The 17987-nt window shown below is 46.1% G+C and overlaps 1 protein-coding gene across 7 annotated transcripts in view; it reads right to left on the reverse strand.

Annotated features, from left to right (window-relative positions):
* Window positions 1–17987, reverse strand: part of CPSF160 (cleavage and polyadenylation specificity factor 160) — a 135690-nt gene that overhangs the window by 28388 nt on the left and 89315 nt on the right. For all 7 annotated transcript variants that reach the window (XM_086795164.1, XM_086795163.1, XM_086795162.1 and 4 more), the window contains exon 14: window positions 12177–12320. In XM_086795164.1, coding sequence (XP_086651290.1) covers window positions 12177–12320 — 144 coding nt within the window. The remainder of the gene's footprint in view (window positions 1–12176; window positions 12321–17987) is intronic.

A 17987-nucleotide genomic window follows, 5' to 3' on the forward strand; every position in this document is an offset into this window, starting at 1 on the left:
GTGTCTCTCCCTCTTTGATCCCCTCCCTCTCAAGAGACTCTCTCTATGTCTACACATCTCCAGCAAGTGTAATCCGAGGCATCTCTGATCCTGGTATCTCATGACTCTAGAAAGTGGTCCGAAACCCTCTCTGAACAGGCAATGAAAACGGCCTCGTATCTCATAATATACTGGACAGTGACACATGTAATGTAACTCTGTCTCTGGCTCCATCTGGCACAGCTGACAAATCCTGGTACGGAGGCCTTGGCCCTAATCATCCGGAAAATCATAGAAACCAAGGGCCTCTCCATACGCCTCCATCCATCAGTGCTACCAGCTCGGCTGTGGTGATCCACTGAGGGTCCCCATATCTCCACTCCATACAGCATGGCTGAAGTGACCAAAGTGTCAAAGAGCCAGAGCTTTGTTCGAGGTTCCTGAAACTGAACCTACGAACACATCCTCTCTAGTCTCCCCAATGCTACATAAGCTCTGGTCAATCTGGTCTCCGCTGTTCTCGTCAAGGAAAATAGTGGGCCACTAAAAACCACACCAAGGTAAGTATATGCATCTGTATACTCCACTGTCCTCCTGACCATATGTAAAGGTGGGTACTGACCTCCTAACCCACTGTGCTATGGTGTTAAACACCATCACCTTGGTTTTACCAAGGTTAACAGACAATCCACTGTCCTGTGCAAACGTGTGCAATGCATTCAAAAGATGCTGCATCCCCTCTGGAGAATCTGAGATCAGCACAGTATCATCGGCATACAATAACAGCGAAATCCATGTCCCTGCTAGCTGTGCTCCTCTGTCACCCTCCCGCTCTACATAGTCTGAAAACTCATCCATGTACATCCCAAATAAGGTGGGAGAAAGGGGGCAGCCCTGTTTCACCCCAATAGTGGAGTGAACCATCTCAGATATACCCTGAGTAGTACGTACCTGCCCGACAACTGTCCTGTATAAAGCCATGATTCCCCAAATCAGCTCTGTGGGCACTCCCATCTCCTGTAGTCTGCGCATCAGTCTGGCTCTCGGTACTGGTGAAAAGCTTTGCGGAAATCCACAAAGCAACAATAAATCCTCCTGCCATATAATCTGCCCTCCTCAATATAGCTCTGAGTGTCAAGATATGGTCAAGAGTGGAGAAACCTCTCCTGAACCCTGCCTGCCCTGATGCACGTATGCCCTCTCTCTCTGCCCATCTACTCAACTCCCGCTCAAGAATAGATGCATATAATCTAGCCAATGTGTGACCAATCATGATGGTACGATAATTCCCAAGAAGCATGGGATCCCCTGACTTGAAGATAGGCACAATCGTGGACATATTCCAAGTCTCAGGAAAACCCTCACACATGGCTCGGTTAAACATCATAGCAATAAGCTCTGCAAGCATATCTCTGGCATGAATAAAGTGTTCTGCTACCAAACCATCATGATCATATGCTCTCCCAGTCCTCATCCTGTCAATAGCTTTCCTTACCATCTCAGCAGTAAAGAAAGCACATGTCTCTGGGCATGGCTCCAATGGGTCTGGCAGGGGCAGCTGTCCTTCTCTGCTGTGTACAGGGATGCTGCATACTCACCCCAAATCTCTGTGGAGGTAATGGCTGGTGATGGTGAATGCTCATGGACTAGTCTCCATGCCTCGCCTGAGTCCTGACTCATAAATAACTGATACAAATCCCTCTCTAACTGAGCAAGATAAGCCCTCTTCTTCCGTCGCACTAGGTGCCGGAAGGTAATCCGTGACTGTCTGTGAGTGGTAACACCCATGAGCACCTCTCTCTGTAATCTGATCCTCATCTCTCTGCACTCCTCATCATACCAACTGTTCTGGGGCATGTTCCCAGATTGTCTCCGTGTAGGCTGACTATGGGGATATGCCTCTGATGCTGCAGCATGAAGCGTCTCTATCAATATCTGAGTGAGCTCATCTAATGGGCGTCGCGGCTCCTTGGCACATAAGCGTCTGTATATCTCATCCGTGTACACGGTGTCAGTCTCCCTCGTAAAGGTATAACGAGTGTGTGTGGAGACCTTTCCCAATGGAGCGGTGCTGAACTGAAATGTGAGAGTGAAGGACAAGATAGCATGATCCACTGCTATTCCAACCGGCCTAGTGCCTACCATAAAATCCTGAAAAGAGGGAATGAGACTGGGCTGAGCCATAACATAGTCCACTGTACTAGCACCATGCCTATGTGGAAAGCTAGTGAAACCGCCCGATGTCGGGAATCTCTGTAGGCCATTCAGAATGGCCAATCCATGTGCAGTCCCCATGTCTATCAAATACCGCCCATACACTGTATGTTCCTCATCCTGTGAGAGTCTAGATAGGCCCATATCCCTAACATCAAGCTCCCTCAACATCTCCTCTGAGGTATCATAAAATACTGTCTGGTTATGGGCGGTCCTGGCATTGAAGTCCCCCGGGAGAATGATGTCACCATCCCTGGAGAACTCCCAAATGTCATCATCCAAAATAGAAAAGGGAGAGTGCCCGCTAGGTGATGCATACACTGATGTACTAGGAGCAAAATAGCATATAGCAATGTAGAGATATCTGCCCGTCTCTGCCCTCAGTCTAACCCACATGTACCTAGCCTGCTCATCTCTGCGGACTATATGTATCAGTGGCTGTAGCTCCTCTCTAAACAATACTGCCACTCCTCCTGAGCCCCGTCCTCTATGCTCTGAACGAGTCCCCTGTCTACAAGCTGTCTCCCATCGGTATCCACTAACATGTGGCATGGATTGTCCAGGAGCTTGATGCGTCTCACAGTAGAAGATGATGTCCCTCCCAGTGAAACTATCCTCAAAAGCCCCTACATCAAGGCGTAGAGATCCATTACAATTCCAAGTAGCAACTTTGAGTATAGTCCCATAGGTCTTGCGCCGTCATGAAGAGCGCCTCTCCATAATCACCACTCTACCATCTCTATAGAAGGCCACTTTCCCTTTCTCTTGGGCTGCCCTTATCTCTAGCATAACTTCTTTCATGTGGGCAAGTTGCGAGAGTGTGAGGTCATCTCCAAGAAATATTCCCGTCTTCTTGAGTGTAGGACGTCTCTTCAAGAAGTCCTTCTTCACTTCCATGGAGGGGAAACGAATGATCAGTGCTCTCTCCTTAGAAGATTCGCCACTACCTTCTCTCTTCTTTCCCACTCTCCATGCCTTTGTGTGCGTGGCTTCAATGCCCATCATAGAGAAGAGCTCCTTGGTTTCCCTTTCCGCATCATCACGGTCTTTTAGACCGGACACTCGTACATGTAAGGCCCGGGTCTTCCTCCTTTGCTCCTCTTCAAGGGTCATGTTGATATGGTGGGAGTGGGGATGGGTGGCGATTCTTTACCTTTCCCTTTCTTGGCGACCTCGATCCATTTCTCCGCCTCGTCCATCTTCTTTTGTGTTTTTGTGATCACCTCCACCCATGAAGATGTCTTCTCTTTATGTTGCTCCTCCTCCTCTCGAATGATCCTCATTTGTTCCTTGATGGTATTCAGCTCTTCAATAAAGGAGGGCTGAAATTTTCCATCCTCAAGCTTGCTTTTTGAAGTGGCTTCCAACTCCTTTTTGAGGGCTGAGATTTCAGCCGCTTGACTTTTAGCATGCAATTTGGCCTCCGCTAGTTCCTCCTTTAAGGCTGAAATCTCAGCCTCTTGCTTGGAAGATCTCTCTTCGAGCTCTTGGATTTTGTCAAATCCCTTCTCGAGTTTGGAGAGGCGGTTTATGATTGCGGTAACGGAAGAGTCGACCATCTTCTTGTTTTCTTTGATAATTGTGCCGAGCTTGTCCTCCACCTTCACGAGCTCCTCTTTAAACCCGGTCTTGGCCATGACTTTTTGCAGAACTTCCCACAGCCAATGGACTGAAAATTAATCCATGACACCAGCGCGAAACAGCAGCAACAGGGAGGGAGGGGGAGGGTCAAGTTATGTAGGGGAAAGAGAAAGAGAGGAGATTAAGCAGAGAGAGAGAGAGAGAGTTATGTTGCTGCCTTGGGGGCCTGAGAGAGGGTGGGTGGGAAGAGGGAGGCGGAGGGACGGGCCAGCCCAGGCAGAAAGAGAGGCGGGCGAACAGCGAGGAGGGAGAGGGGGAGAGAGAGAGAGAGAGAGAGAGAGAGCAGGGCAGGGCAGGGCGGCGCAGAAGCGGAGGGCGGGAGGGGAAGCGGGTTGAGCGGGCGAACAGCGAAGAGGGAGAGGGGGAGAGATAGAGAGAGCAAGGTAGGGCAGGGCAGGGCGGCGCAGAAAGCTAAGGGGGGGAGGGGAAGCGGGTTGAGCGGGCGAAAAACGAAGAGAGAGAGGCAGGGCAGGGTGGCAAAAGCGAAGCAGGGCAGGGCGGCGCAGAGGCGAAGGGGGCAGGGCGGCAAAAACAAAGCAGGGCAGGGCGGCGTAGAGGCCAAGGGGGGCAGGGCAGCGCAGAAGCAGGGCAGAGAAAGAGAGAGAGAGAGAGAGAGAGAGAGAGAGAGGGGGGGGGGGCTGGCGCAGAGGGGGGGGTGCTGGCGAGAGCGAGCGAGAGAGAGAGAGAGAGAGAGAGAGAGAGAGAGAGAGAGAGAGAGAGTGAAATGAAATGAAATCTGTATTAACGTCTTCGAAAGGCCAAAATGACCTATGAGACTAAAAGTTACAATAATCTGATCAAATGAAGTACAAATGTCAGTGGTGTGTAACAGAAAAAAGTGAAAAAAGATCTAAAGATCTCTAGATCTAGAGATCAAGAGTAACATGGGAAAATGGGAAACCTAGGAAGCTACTAAGAGGGGACAGAAGCGTCCACACAGAGACATCTCTGGGCGCGTGTGGCTCATGAATGTGTGAGGGTATAGATGGGCCCTCGGTGGATGAAATCCCTCATAGGTTGCTGAAGCATGAAGACAAGCTCCTCCAGGGTGAACTGCCTGGAGGCTATCTGTCGGTGATTTGTGATGATCTCTCTAATCCTCCCATGCCATCTGGATCTGCTACGGATACCCCGAGATCTAGTGCGTCTGTCCCAACATAGCTGAGAGGCACGCTCAAAAGTGACCCCTCTGATGTGAATGCGGCTGACCCTGCCTCTGTTGTGCTGAAGTGGTTCTCCCAAAGAAATCAGTAAGGTGTCTCTACACAGGACCTGTGTGTACTACTCCCCCACGTATGAGTCTCTCTATGCCGGCGTATCTCTAGTAGAAAAAGTCCTAGGCATCTTTGGTCATTGTAGTCCATCACTCTGGCAAGAGGGCCGAACCCCTCTCTGAAAAGCCAATGGAACCCCCCTCTAATCTCATAGTGCACAGGGCATCAGCATGTAGTGCTCCTCCATCTCTGACTCTAGCTGACATATACGCTGCTCTGCCGGTATACTCTGTGGTCCATATCTACCTTTCTCAATCCTCAACTGATGAGAGGCAGTGTGGATCTGACCAATAGTGCATCTGATGTCATGTGACAAATGTATGTCCATGTATCTTGGACGAGTGATGAAACCATCCTCTGTTAGGCGAAGTAGGTGATCTCTGTAAAAACTCATCTTCGTCCCTAGAGGGCCCGTTGGTGATACCCGTCCTCTCAGTGTCTAATCTGATAATATCTTGCCTGATGATTCTGTTCACCTCTGAGTGGTGCAAAGGCAGAGAAGGGGCGTCTAAAGAGTACTGAAAAGGTGGCAATCTATCCATCGAGATCCCATGTGGACCAAACCATGTAGTCATCTGTGCATACCAGCATGTCTCATCTCCCCTTTCTGCAAGCTGTCGTGATGACTCCAAAGTGAGCCTAGCATCTCTGTGTCAAGAAAGCGCTCCAATAACCTGTGGAGGAAAGATACTGACCTGGTAAGAGCCTCTACTACGAGTGGTGCAGCAGCCATCTCTGCTCGAATGATCTCATGTGGGACTGATGGCTTACTGCGTATCATCCTAGCAATCATCGTAATAAGAGGTCTCTCCATAGACCCCCACCCATCGTAGGTCCCCCCCGTGCGGCGGTGGCGATGATCTAGGCTCAATCCCCAAATGGGGGAACCATATAGTAGAGTAGGGGAGACCAAAGTATCAAAGAGCCATAGTTTGGTCTTAGGCTCCTGAAACTGTACCTGTCAGCACATCTTCTCTAGCATCCCTAGGGTAGCATATCCTCATGTCAATCTCGACTCAGCGGCTGCTCGCATGGAAAAAGCTGGGCCTAAACCCTAAACTCATGCTCAATAATAGATGCATGTAGTTTGGCCAAGGTGTGCCCGACTATAATGGTACAGTAGTTGCTGGGATTTGTGGGATCTCCAAACTTCAATATGGGCACAATGGTGTTCTCTCTCCAACTAGCCGGAAAGCCCTCACACAAAACCTTGTTGAACATATGAGTCAAAAAGGGTGCCAACAAATCTCTCGCCTATATAAAATGCCCTGCAACTAGGCCATCATGGTCCTGAGCTTTCCCTGATTTCATCCTGTCAATAGCATCATATACCATGCTCAACCGAAAGAAAGTGGAGGCCTACGGCCGAGGCTCCAGTGGATCTGGGGGGTCAGGCTGGTCAGGTACCCGGTAAAGAGTAGTGGCATATTGACCCCAAATGGCTGGCGAGGTAATGGGCATAGGTGGGCGTTGCTCTCGAAAAAGTCTCCATGCATCTCTAGAATCCTACCTCAGGAATAGTTGATACAAGTCCTGCTCAAGTTGAGCTAAGTATGCTCTCTTCTTTCGCCGTATGAGTCAACGAAAGACAATGCGCAACTACCTATGAGTAGTGACTCCCGAAGCCACTTCTGTAAACCGGCCTCGAACTTCATACGAAACCAAAGGGCGGTGCAAAAACAAACTTGCACACAAAACACTTCAACACCTTCGAGGACCTAGAAAAGGAAAACAAACAGGGAGAGCTAGAGTGCTCCTGCAAACAATACACAAACACCGATTGGCCTCAAAACGCAGTGGCGCCCCTTGCGGTATTTCTTTAATTGATTATAAGAGCTTTGATCACAATGAGGCTGGAAACTCAGCCGTCGCAGTAGATTTCCTGAAGCCTGCAAAGACCCTGCATCATGGCTTCATATCCACTCGGCATCCACACAAGTCTAGCCATTGTTCACATCAAAAGACTCTTTCACATGAGTCCTGCATACAGAAGCTTTCTCCCATGATCAGGGCTGCCACAACCATCCATAGCCTCTAACCCTATGAACATCATCACACCCTGACACATCCAGTGCTCCTGCATCACGACGACGACTCCAAAATGTTTCCCAAAAGAGAACTCGCATCACAGCAGAGCATACCATACAGTCGACACACCTGCACCAACCCTCTCTGCCTTCCACGAGTACTATCCATCTGTCATGGATTCCCTAACCCCTCTCCAATCAGCAGCAAGGCTGTACCAAACATGTGTCCATTCCTATACCCTCTGCCTGCATGTGACCTATCTCTTGGAGAAACCCAAAAACATGTTTCCACATGAAACAAAGACCTTTTTCAGCAAACATCAGGTGACCTATTTCCCCATTAAACATTTGGTCTGGCCCAACATGAAACCCATGTCCTGTTTCCACGTGAAAACATTCTCGGCACATACTCAAATGTAGTGCAAACACAACACACAAACAAAAGAGAGAACTCTTACTTTTTTCTTTTCCGAGAAAAGATCCTTTCATTAGTTATAAAAAAAACGCCCGCTGGGCTACAAAAACTCTCCTGCTCATAAGAAGGCAGAGCAGAGAGAGAGAACTCTTACTGAATATGTCTGGCTGTATTTCTGCCCCACAACTATGTTACATAGGTATGCCCAAAACTGCAGGTCCCTCTGTTCCTTCCAAGCAGGAAGAAAGCAATCTGCTCCATGGGTATGCACCCATGAGAGCTTGTGTCGCTCCCATGCCAAGAAACATAACCAGGTGACCTTGTACTTGCAGCCAAGCAAAACAGCCCATAAACAATCTCAAAACATCCCTATTGCAAGGAGGACCAACACACTTGTGCACCTCTGTCCAGCAGCCACCTATGGGTGAAGGGAGCTGTACACTACAGTCCAACTGGAGTCTCCTATGTGCTGCCAAAGGCCCGCATGGTCTTCTGTAGTGTTATCCTCCTGCGGACCAACCCTATGACCATCTCTGCAGTCTTGGCCACCTGAGAGTCCAAAGAAACCAACCCCTTGGCTGCCTGTGTGTCCAGAGCAACCAGCCTCTGGCCGCCTGTGTGTCTAGAGAAAACAGCCCCCTGGCTGCGTGTGTGCGTGGTCTGTAATACAGCAGCCAACCAGCCCCTGTCTCTCCAAAAAGCAAGTCTATCCGTGATATTCAGCTACGCCTCTGAGTAATCCAGTGCAGCCCACCAGCAGCCTTTCCAAAAAGCAAGAGTGAGAGAGGGAGAAAGAAAGAAAGAAAGAAAGATATATTAAGCGTCTACTAAAGACCCAATGGGCCTATGAGACCAAAGTGATACAATAATGTCCATGGCATATCTCATCATGGAATGGAAAATAAAACAGAAAGAAAACATAAATATAGCTATCTCACTGGGGTGATACAAAACTGTCCATGGAAACTCGTCATGGAATACTAAGAACATAAAAACATGAGAGAGAGAGAGAGAGAGAGAGAGAGAGAGAGAGAGAGCCAAGGCGCATGTGCAGTCCCCACTGTTTTTCCACCAGAAAAGGAAAGCGTGTCTCTACTTTTTCACCAATAGAAGAGCGCCTAGCTGCAGCCCGCCAGCCCCTCTCCCCAAAAGAAGCGTAGGCCCCCAATAATAGCTTTTGGGCCACGATCCCTTTAAAAAAAAGCGCTCTATTGTTTTTAAAGGTTTTTAAACCTTTGTCCCCACCAACCCTTTGTCCCCTTGGGTTATGTGAAGAGACTTTAATCACTTGGCCCCAAACTGGTGCAAGGTTGCAGCCGTACGTACGTACCGTACGGATCGTACCGTACGGATCGTGCTGTACGGACGAGTGCGCGTACGGATCGATCCGTACGTTTATTTTAAAAAAAAAAACCCTTTTTGACCTTCAACGTGCAAATTTGGCCTTATTTGGGAATTTCGCTTGTTTCGCCTGCAGTGCTTTGTTTCGCTCCGTCTCTGCACACTGATGTATACCATTTTATACCCCCAGTATGGTACAGGATGGAGCTAGCTAGGTTGCATATCATGATTGTATACTCCATGCATATAGCTTTGCATCTCTCTTTTGTTGTGTAAACACTGATTCATCAATTTATATAGAGCTAAGAGTGGTGATTGGTGATTGAAGATTGATCTCGGTCATCTGATTGAAAACTGGTTTTGGTATCTGATGTTTGATTTATGAAGTAACAAGTTTTACAACGTGCGGCAAGGGTTTTGTGATTACTAATCAAATGCATATTATTATTATTAGCAAAGACCTTATTAGATTGTCTTGTAGGTCTCTCTCACAATTTAAAATGTATTTGGATCTTTTTATGTTTATTTTGATATGAAATGCCATATAGATTGATATTTTTTACAATGGTACGTATTTTTACATACACAAAAATTTTATCTGTACGGAACAACGTACAAATACGTACCATACATTACGTACAGTACGTACACATCAACCTTGAACTGGTGCCATTCACACTGTCCACCATGTCCCCGTGCACACCTGCATACTGTCCAAAGAAAAACACAGGGTCGTGACAACTTCCCTCTGTAAGCGGGCTCTCACCTCGCGGCACTCCTCATCATACCATCTATTCTCTGTGGAGTGGTCCCCAATGTAGCCCTGGATCTGGTACTAGAATGAAGAAAGGATGTATTGGCGGATGAGTCCAAGGCAACTGCAATCCGCATAGTGAGCTCCTCCATGAGCACATGCGGGTCTAAATCAGTTGTAGCAAGAAATACCTGGGAAGTATAGTCATGGGCAGTCTCCCTAGTGAAGTGGTATCTAGGATGCCTCGATCTCTGATGTCTGATAGGCTGCGTGGAGTAGTGACAGTCCAGGGAGAAAGAGGTACGCATGATCTGCAACTACTCTAATAGGGCGGGCCGAGACTGTAAGATGCTGTACATGAGGTATCAGAGATAGAGGAGCTAGAACATAGTCTACTGTGCTGGCACCATGTCGCATAGGATAGCACGTGAAATCTCCTGAAAGAGGCCATCTGGAAAGACCATTAAGTATAGCCAAGCCATGCACTCCTCCCCTAAAGCCAGAAGGTACTCTCCATATTCCGTACATGCGGCCGTGTCCTGTGAGATTCTCTCGATGTCGAGATGGTCCACCTCCATCTCTCTGAACATGTCATCTGTGCTATCAAAAAAGAGTGGCTGTCGATTGGCTGTCCTGGCATTTAAGTCTCCAACTAACAAAACCTGAGAGAGAGAGAGATTACTGTCTTCAAAAGACCCAACGAGACCAAAAAGGTAGTACAACTTATGCATGATGAATATTGAACCATGGATAAGACAAAATTGTGTGAAACTAGCTACATAAGCAAAAGTATCCATGTGATTTACATGGTGACACTGTGTGGTCATCTAGCAATGCCATCCTCCTCCAGACTAGAACGCAAAGCCGCCATAACATCTGCCCAATGTGATGGGAGCTCGCATGTCATCAAAGGCAATCCTGGATCTTTAGTTGTCGGGTGGAGGGAGGGAGAGAGAAAAAACAGAAAGAAAGAAAGTTCTATTAATGTCTATAAAAGACAAAGGGTCTATGGGACCAAAAATGTTACAATGTGTCCATGAACTGACAAAATCATGGACAAAAAACATGATTAAACTAGGGCTGAAAGAGGAAACAACAGCCCTATAAGTGCCACTGCTACAATGGTACAATGTGAGGGGATCCAAGTGGGTCCTCGACATCTATTATTGTATAGAGGCTCTCCACATCCACTACCTATGGAGGGGCATTCCTCTATCTCTGAAGGATCTCACGGATCTCAAGTTGTGGGGTGGAGCATCTCCTCGGACCAATGGGTCTCGGCCGTCTTGTTGGATAATATCAATGCTTCACCCTCATATTGTATTGTCCAAGCACTGGCTAGCTCATGTTTGTACGGCCCCCATTATGAGGAGTAGCCATGGTTGGGCAGCCTTGGCGCCCACCATCCCCATATTCACACGCGAAGGTAGCCTAGAAGGCCAGATGATTCAGAAACGGCTTGGATTAGATTTGGCACACTGCCAAATAAGCTACATGCTACATTGGACCATTATAACGGTCCACACATGAAGTAGGTATACTTTCCTCTTGGGCACCCTGTCCTAGCATTGCAAGGCCCGAACGGGACCCGGGATGAGCCCGGATGGCCATGGGAGGTGGGGAAACTACTACGTAGCCTTTAATACATCTTTATGGACCGAGTCTACACTGTGGACGGTGGCACCGACTACGACCGCAGACCTCCGCAGTCATGCCATGGCTGCCCCATGTATACAGGCCTATAAAGATACACGACCAGCCCCTTCTCCACACAGTTCATCAGTCATCACTGCGAGTTTACTCCCTAACTTCTACTAGCATACAGCCTTTGTGTTAGCAGTTCCAGATCAGCCATCGAAGCTTCCTTCAAAGTTCACACGAGCACATGGGTGAGGGGCTTTGCCACTTCAGTAATACAATATTCTTGTCTATCTTTGTTATTGTCCAACTTGAGTTTTAAAGTTTGTGCTATGAAAGATCCTACTTCTTGTGAGTATTCTCCTGTATATACCGCAGGTTGTATCCTTTTACATGGTATCATACATGGTATCAGAGCTCCGGCTCGGTACAAAACTTATTTGCTAATTGATGTCTAGCAGTCCCTTATAGAAATGGCATCTTCCACAAGACCCCGCCCACCACCATTCGATACTCAGCCATGATGAAGGCTAGCACTAACGAGAAAACACACTTTTTTTCTCTTGCCCTGTTTGAGTTATTTTTCCAATGCTTCTGAGTTAATCCCATCTTGGGTTAGCTCCTTGTACTAAAGAGAAAACACACACGCACGCACGCACCATAGTTGGCTGAGCACCGCTTTGGTAGAAAACTTTAATACAAACCAGCTAGCCCAAACTCGGACAAAGACTTCAAAATAAATCCACAATGGCAAAAAGATACCTCCCACAGGGAAATAATGAGCAAAGCAAGACGCAAAACTACCCATCATTAAAAATACAGCAACAAAATCCAATCCTTCACAAAAATTCTAGTAATTGGTGTTCTGCAATAAGGAAAATTACTGGACTTACCATTGTCCTAGTTTCCAAGCTAATGATAAGATAAGCATGAAATTCTTCATCTGCATTTAATCCGGATCCGGTTGTATCTGGCATCTGGCTTCTAGATCCTTTGTAGTAGACTGTCCAAATTCCCTTGCAGCCTGGAAGTTCAACCTGCAAAAACGCAAGGCTATAAACACGTCAAACTTACACCATTACATAATTAAATTCCATCAAAAGAAAGGTATATATCCCAAAAACATATCATACTACGTATAGTAGACCTAAATGATTAGACTCCATTCACAAACAATAAGTGGAGGATAGGACATCTGATACAAGGAGATGCACAATTAATCTACTGGAGATACATTACTTTATGCACACATTGTAGTTGCACCATCTGTTCCTAGCTTTCCTTCACTACAGAGGTGATACCATCATCCATGGTCTCATAAACTGTCGTGATTTCTTATTGGGCATTCATAAAAATTATTTCCTCTCTTCTGTTTTCTCCACATCACAGCAAAGGCACCCACCCCAAATGGGGTGGTATACTGATGCAACAGAACAAGACGAAGAGCTCCGCCATCATGACCACACTCAACAAAAGATCCAAGAGAACAAGCCGACCACTACCTTGCTGGAGTTCCAAGAACCGGCATCCCAACTCGCAAACGCATGTCACATGTTTGAGATTGACCGACGCTCCACACACTTCACCACCACTGCAGATGATCCAATGGCCCAGATGAACAGTGAGTTGGAAGCTCTGAAGCTGCACCAAAAGTCCCAAAATGAGGAGAGTACCCTCACCCAATTGAAGGAGGAGATTGAAGAACTGAAGACCCAGCAAGAGGCCAAGCGGTGTGCCCTGTGCCAGTCTCCCAGGCACACCACCCATGAGTGCCCTAGACAACCATAATGCTCATTCTGTGAGAAAGGTGGGCCGGTGTGGAGAGTACGGCCATTACCAAAGCTGGTGCCCTCTTCCGAAGGGGACACCACCATGTCAGCATTACCCAGAAGCCAAAGATCATCATACCTGGGTCTGTCCTAAACAAAGGGCATCCACTTCTATTGACTTCACATTCCAAACAAAACCAGCTACCCATTTGGTCTCAGTGAGAGTTATGGAGTGTGCCACTAGTGGTGCTCCACAACCCTCTCCTACCTGCACTCAACCTTCTTCCACCTTGAGTGTTTCACCTAAATCTATATCTTCCACCCAGGCGGAGCTCCCAACTGCAGCTGCAATGGTCACCCGTGCTCAAAAGAAGACCACGATGGAAGCGGCCACCCTAACAAACAAGGTGATAACCCTTTCCCTGTACCTCACGCATCATAGCTCACTCCTTTTTACAAGCCTTCAAAGATCTCCAAGAAATGACACTGACACTGGACACACCAGTGACCTCGACCACTCCCAAGTTCCCAGCCTTCTCTGCACAGGACCTGTTGCTGGTAACCAACACTGGAGTGACTCTCTATGAGTTGCTGCAACTGATACCCAGTGTCCAACAACTCAATGCACGGTTGGAACAATTAGATCATGGGTCACACAATCATAGTGGTGGGTCGTCAGAACCCAAACTGCAGGCCATACCAAACCCTTTCTCACTGATTACCGGAGGCCCTGCCTAAATGTACAGATCAACGGTACACCCCTCTCGGGTTATCATTGATGGCCGAGTGAACCTCATGGCAGAATTCACCCTTTGGGTAGTCACCAGACCAGCCAATTTCTCCGTGAGGATGGTAGAGCAACGGGAGGTGACCCCATGGGCTAGTTGAAGGAGTGGCACCACCTTCTTGCTAGATTTTGTGGTAATCCTTTTGCCTGAGGTCAAGGGAGCCTACTCACTACTGATTGGGTGACCATAGCTCAGGAACATAGAAGTCCTCCATGATTGGGGATCTGACCAGTTGTGGATTTCCAGGGAACGTGCTCCACAAGAACTGCAACTGGAAGAAGGCTTGGTCAAAGCATACAGGATGCCACTGTAGCCCCCACCATCTTGGTCCACATCAAAAGAAGGCATTGTCCCTTATAGTGATGACTCAGAGTTACTTGATTGGCTCCAAGCTACAGAGGGCCTGACTTCATACATGGTGGACATCACTGAGCTAACCCCGAAGTTGACACCCCACCAACTGACCACTATACAGCAGTGCACCTGGGGGAGCCTGTCATAGAGGAAGGAACTTCACAAAATCCCTAGCCCCCCTCCTAGAACCAAGCGTGGAAAATTGGAAGCCCAGTTTCGCACCTTCCCTCCAAGAATGAGGGTTTTCTTCCAAGGGAATAGGGGGATCCTCTGTGGGGGGGCAGCTTGACAGGGTATGGCCCAGTCTGTGCCTTGTTGGTGTCCTAGGAGGAGTAGGTGAGGGGATGGGATCTCCGGGCTCTTTGAAAATAAAATTGTGAATGTAAACGCCTTTCCTTTAGTGATACTTTTTATCGACATTTTGTTCTCAGAAGGGCCAATAACAAAGTGTCACTAAAGAGAAGGCGTCTAATCATAGTTAAAATGCGCTCTTCCTTATTACCCTGTGGAATGGACTATGAAACAGATAATGGACTTGAACCAATCACTTTGAAGCCTGCCTTGTAGCTTATACCCAACCAATGCTTCCATCCTCTACTGTCTCATAAGGTAACACAACAGAAACTGCATCATCACAATCCCAGAAGATGATGAAAGTCAAGGCTCTGCAATTCAAAATATTCATTTAAATCACTGATGTCTACTTCACAGAAAGTAGGGTCATAACATGTACATGTACATATACGTATATGTATATGCATATGCATATGCATATATGTATACATCTGTATACACATTGTCTACATATATATATGTATATGTATATGTATACATATGTATATGTATATGTATATGTATACATATACATATGTATATGTATATGTATATGTATACTACATATATATATATATGTGTGTGTGTGTGTGTGTGTGTGTGTGTGTGTATACACACACACTTTTGGTAAAAACCAGTCCTCTATTACCAAAAACAATATACATGGGGAGGATGTACTTCAGAGAGAAGTCATCCAAGGAAGAAGGCTAAAAACAATAGAAAAAGACTTCAAACTATGAGATGTCAATAGCCTCCAGCTGTTGACAATCATGTAGGGACTGGAGAAGATTGGCACGAAAGAAAGCATAAGCATCAAGAGAAGGTTGTCGAAACATAATATGGTTCCTAGCCTTTCAAATAGTCTAGAGTGCCCAATATCTCATCCAAATGATGAAAGTGTCAAATCCAACCATGCAAGATGGCAGAAGTTAGAACACCAAAAATCCAGAAGAGTTCTCCTCCTTTGAACGATGGAAAACGTCCTCGGAGGTTGTGAGTCAGTGCTTGCAAGAAATTTCTGGACTCTGTGCAATGCCAAAGAAGACAAGGAAGAGACTCTAAATGTCGTCCACATCTACAACATCTATCATCGGAGATATGTCGTTTTGCCAGAAAAGTAGAAACTAGAAGTATTCCCACCATAGTAGTTAGGAAACGTGTTTCCTACATGGAAGGAAACTTGGAAACGTTTCCTTGTAGGAAACACCTTTTTTCAAGCAAATTTTTTGGCCTTTTTTTTGTCCCAAATCTAATGTTGAAATCTATGCGACTCTTTTGATAAAGTTTTTTATGTAGTGTCATGTATGGTTTTTTTTTGTGGCATGGAATGATGGATGATTGGATCATGGATCATGGATAGTGGACCATGGTCTATGAATCATGATCATTTGACATTGATGATGGATGATTATATGGTTTTGTTATTTGTAATTCAAAGACTATAGGCTTCAAATTGATGTTTCGATGTATTCTATGCATTTAGGTTATTTTTACATATTTTATACAATATATATTTGAAATTTTGTACATGCAAAAACCTATAGGTAGGAAACTTGTAAGAAACTTTGGACTGATTTTACGAAGCCCGTTTGAAATACATGTGAAACTTTTAGGAAACCCGTTTCAAACAATCCCCTACCTACTATGATTCCCACAAGGCATCTCCATAAGAATAGACGTTTGAGAGGCAACTTACAACCCCAAATTATTCAAAGTCTTTGTTTCCATCATTTAGTAGTCTTAGTTTGAATCCAAGGTGAAGGAAGCAACACTTTGTACACATTACTTGCCGAAAGCACATTCAATCGAATAGGTCCAAGGGTGGGATGGGTTCAAAAGACCGCAACAACATCACACTCGCATGTGATGCAAACCCAAGTTATGTTTCAAACAAGCTTGTGGCAAAGTCATCACAAATCCATCATTTGTGACAACATCTACATTCCAAATAAAATCAAGCTTATGAAAGAGCTAAGTACTTCTAGTACAAACTTGAACCATCGGATTAGCAATGGAATTAGCTTTTGCATTGAGAACATTAGCTACCAAAGGATCCACATCGTGAGCTACATTCTCTTGAGTCTGGATCCAATTACGGGTTTTGTACAAAGGCACCTTGAAAGTCTTTTTCGGGGCAATAAAACCATCCTCATTCATTATACTTTTCCCTTTACACTTGACAAATGGCATAGTCTTACTAGTGGAAGCTTGCTAATTAACTACAGGAAATGAGCCTTTTTAGTTTTTCTTGCTACTTAGCCAAAGTAGCAGAGGGCGACGCAAGAATGGCATTTGCAGGAGAATTAGAAGGTGAAGGCAATGCCATTGGGGGCTAGGCCACAACTAGTGGTTTATGAATGACAGTAGGACATTTATTGGAGATATGCCCAAACAGTTTACATTTAAAGCATGCACCAGCAAAAGTGCCCCAAATAAGCTCATAGTTCCAATAGCCAATCCCAAGTTGTCTATCATCAGTACTTTATTCTTATAGAGACCGAGGGAACAACAGGACTAGTTGTATTCCGAAGAATCATAAAACGATTTCCATCTTCAACAGCTCGAGGAGGACAAATGACCTTACCCAATGAAGCAGCCAACATAGGCAAATGTTCACGAAAATGTTATGGAAAATGCTTCACTGTGACCCACATTGGACATTTATGCTTAATAACACTTTCATAATCCTTGTTCGCCGACCATGGCAATACATGAACCAACTGAGTGCCAAACATGAGAGGCGACTTTTCCAGCAAAGCTACTCTAGGTTTACGTTCTTTAAAAAGAACCTCATAAAATCCTTTAGCAGCCCAATACACACCATCAACTACATTTCCCTGCAATTCTGATTTTATCCATTGCGCCACCTCAATCGCGAGAGACGCATCTTGCCCGGAAAGAATACCACTGCAGCTTTTTCCGAGAACTTCTTCAATGGTAAGACCACCAAAGGGAGAGGAATATCAAACCCGAAATCAGGATTCTGCAATTGCCACTCTTTTTTACTGTCCACAAAATCATCAATCAGCATATCATGAACAAAGCGTTCATCAGAAGATCGCTCTTACGGAGATTTGCCAAGCTCAATACAAAGAACCTTGTTCCTATGCTCATCATTCTTATGAGCATGATGATAAACCATGATATTCACATCTGATCCGAAGCCAACTAGTCTGGAGAAGAAGCCATGCTGAACCACGCACTGAAGAGATACAAAATTGTTCACTATACACAGACCCTCACACACACACACACACACACACACACACACAACACACAACACACAGGGTTGTACAGAGAAGAGCAACGAAAGACAGTAGATGGGCAGACGATAAAACAACAACAAGGAAGCATGAAGACGTGAAGGTGCAGGAAGACTCAATAGAGGAGAGACGTGACATGTCAAAACCCCCGGCAAAAGCAGCGAACCGCCGGGGTTCTTGCACCGCCACGGGAACTG

The sequence above is a fragment of the Cibotium barometz genome, chromosome 62 (genome assembly GCF_041138505.1).
Source record: "Cibotium barometz isolate CiBa-2024 chromosome 62, ASM4113850v1, whole genome shotgun sequence".
Lineage (NCBI taxonomy): Eukaryota > Viridiplantae > Streptophyta > Polypodiopsida > Cyatheales > Cibotiaceae > Cibotium > Cibotium barometz.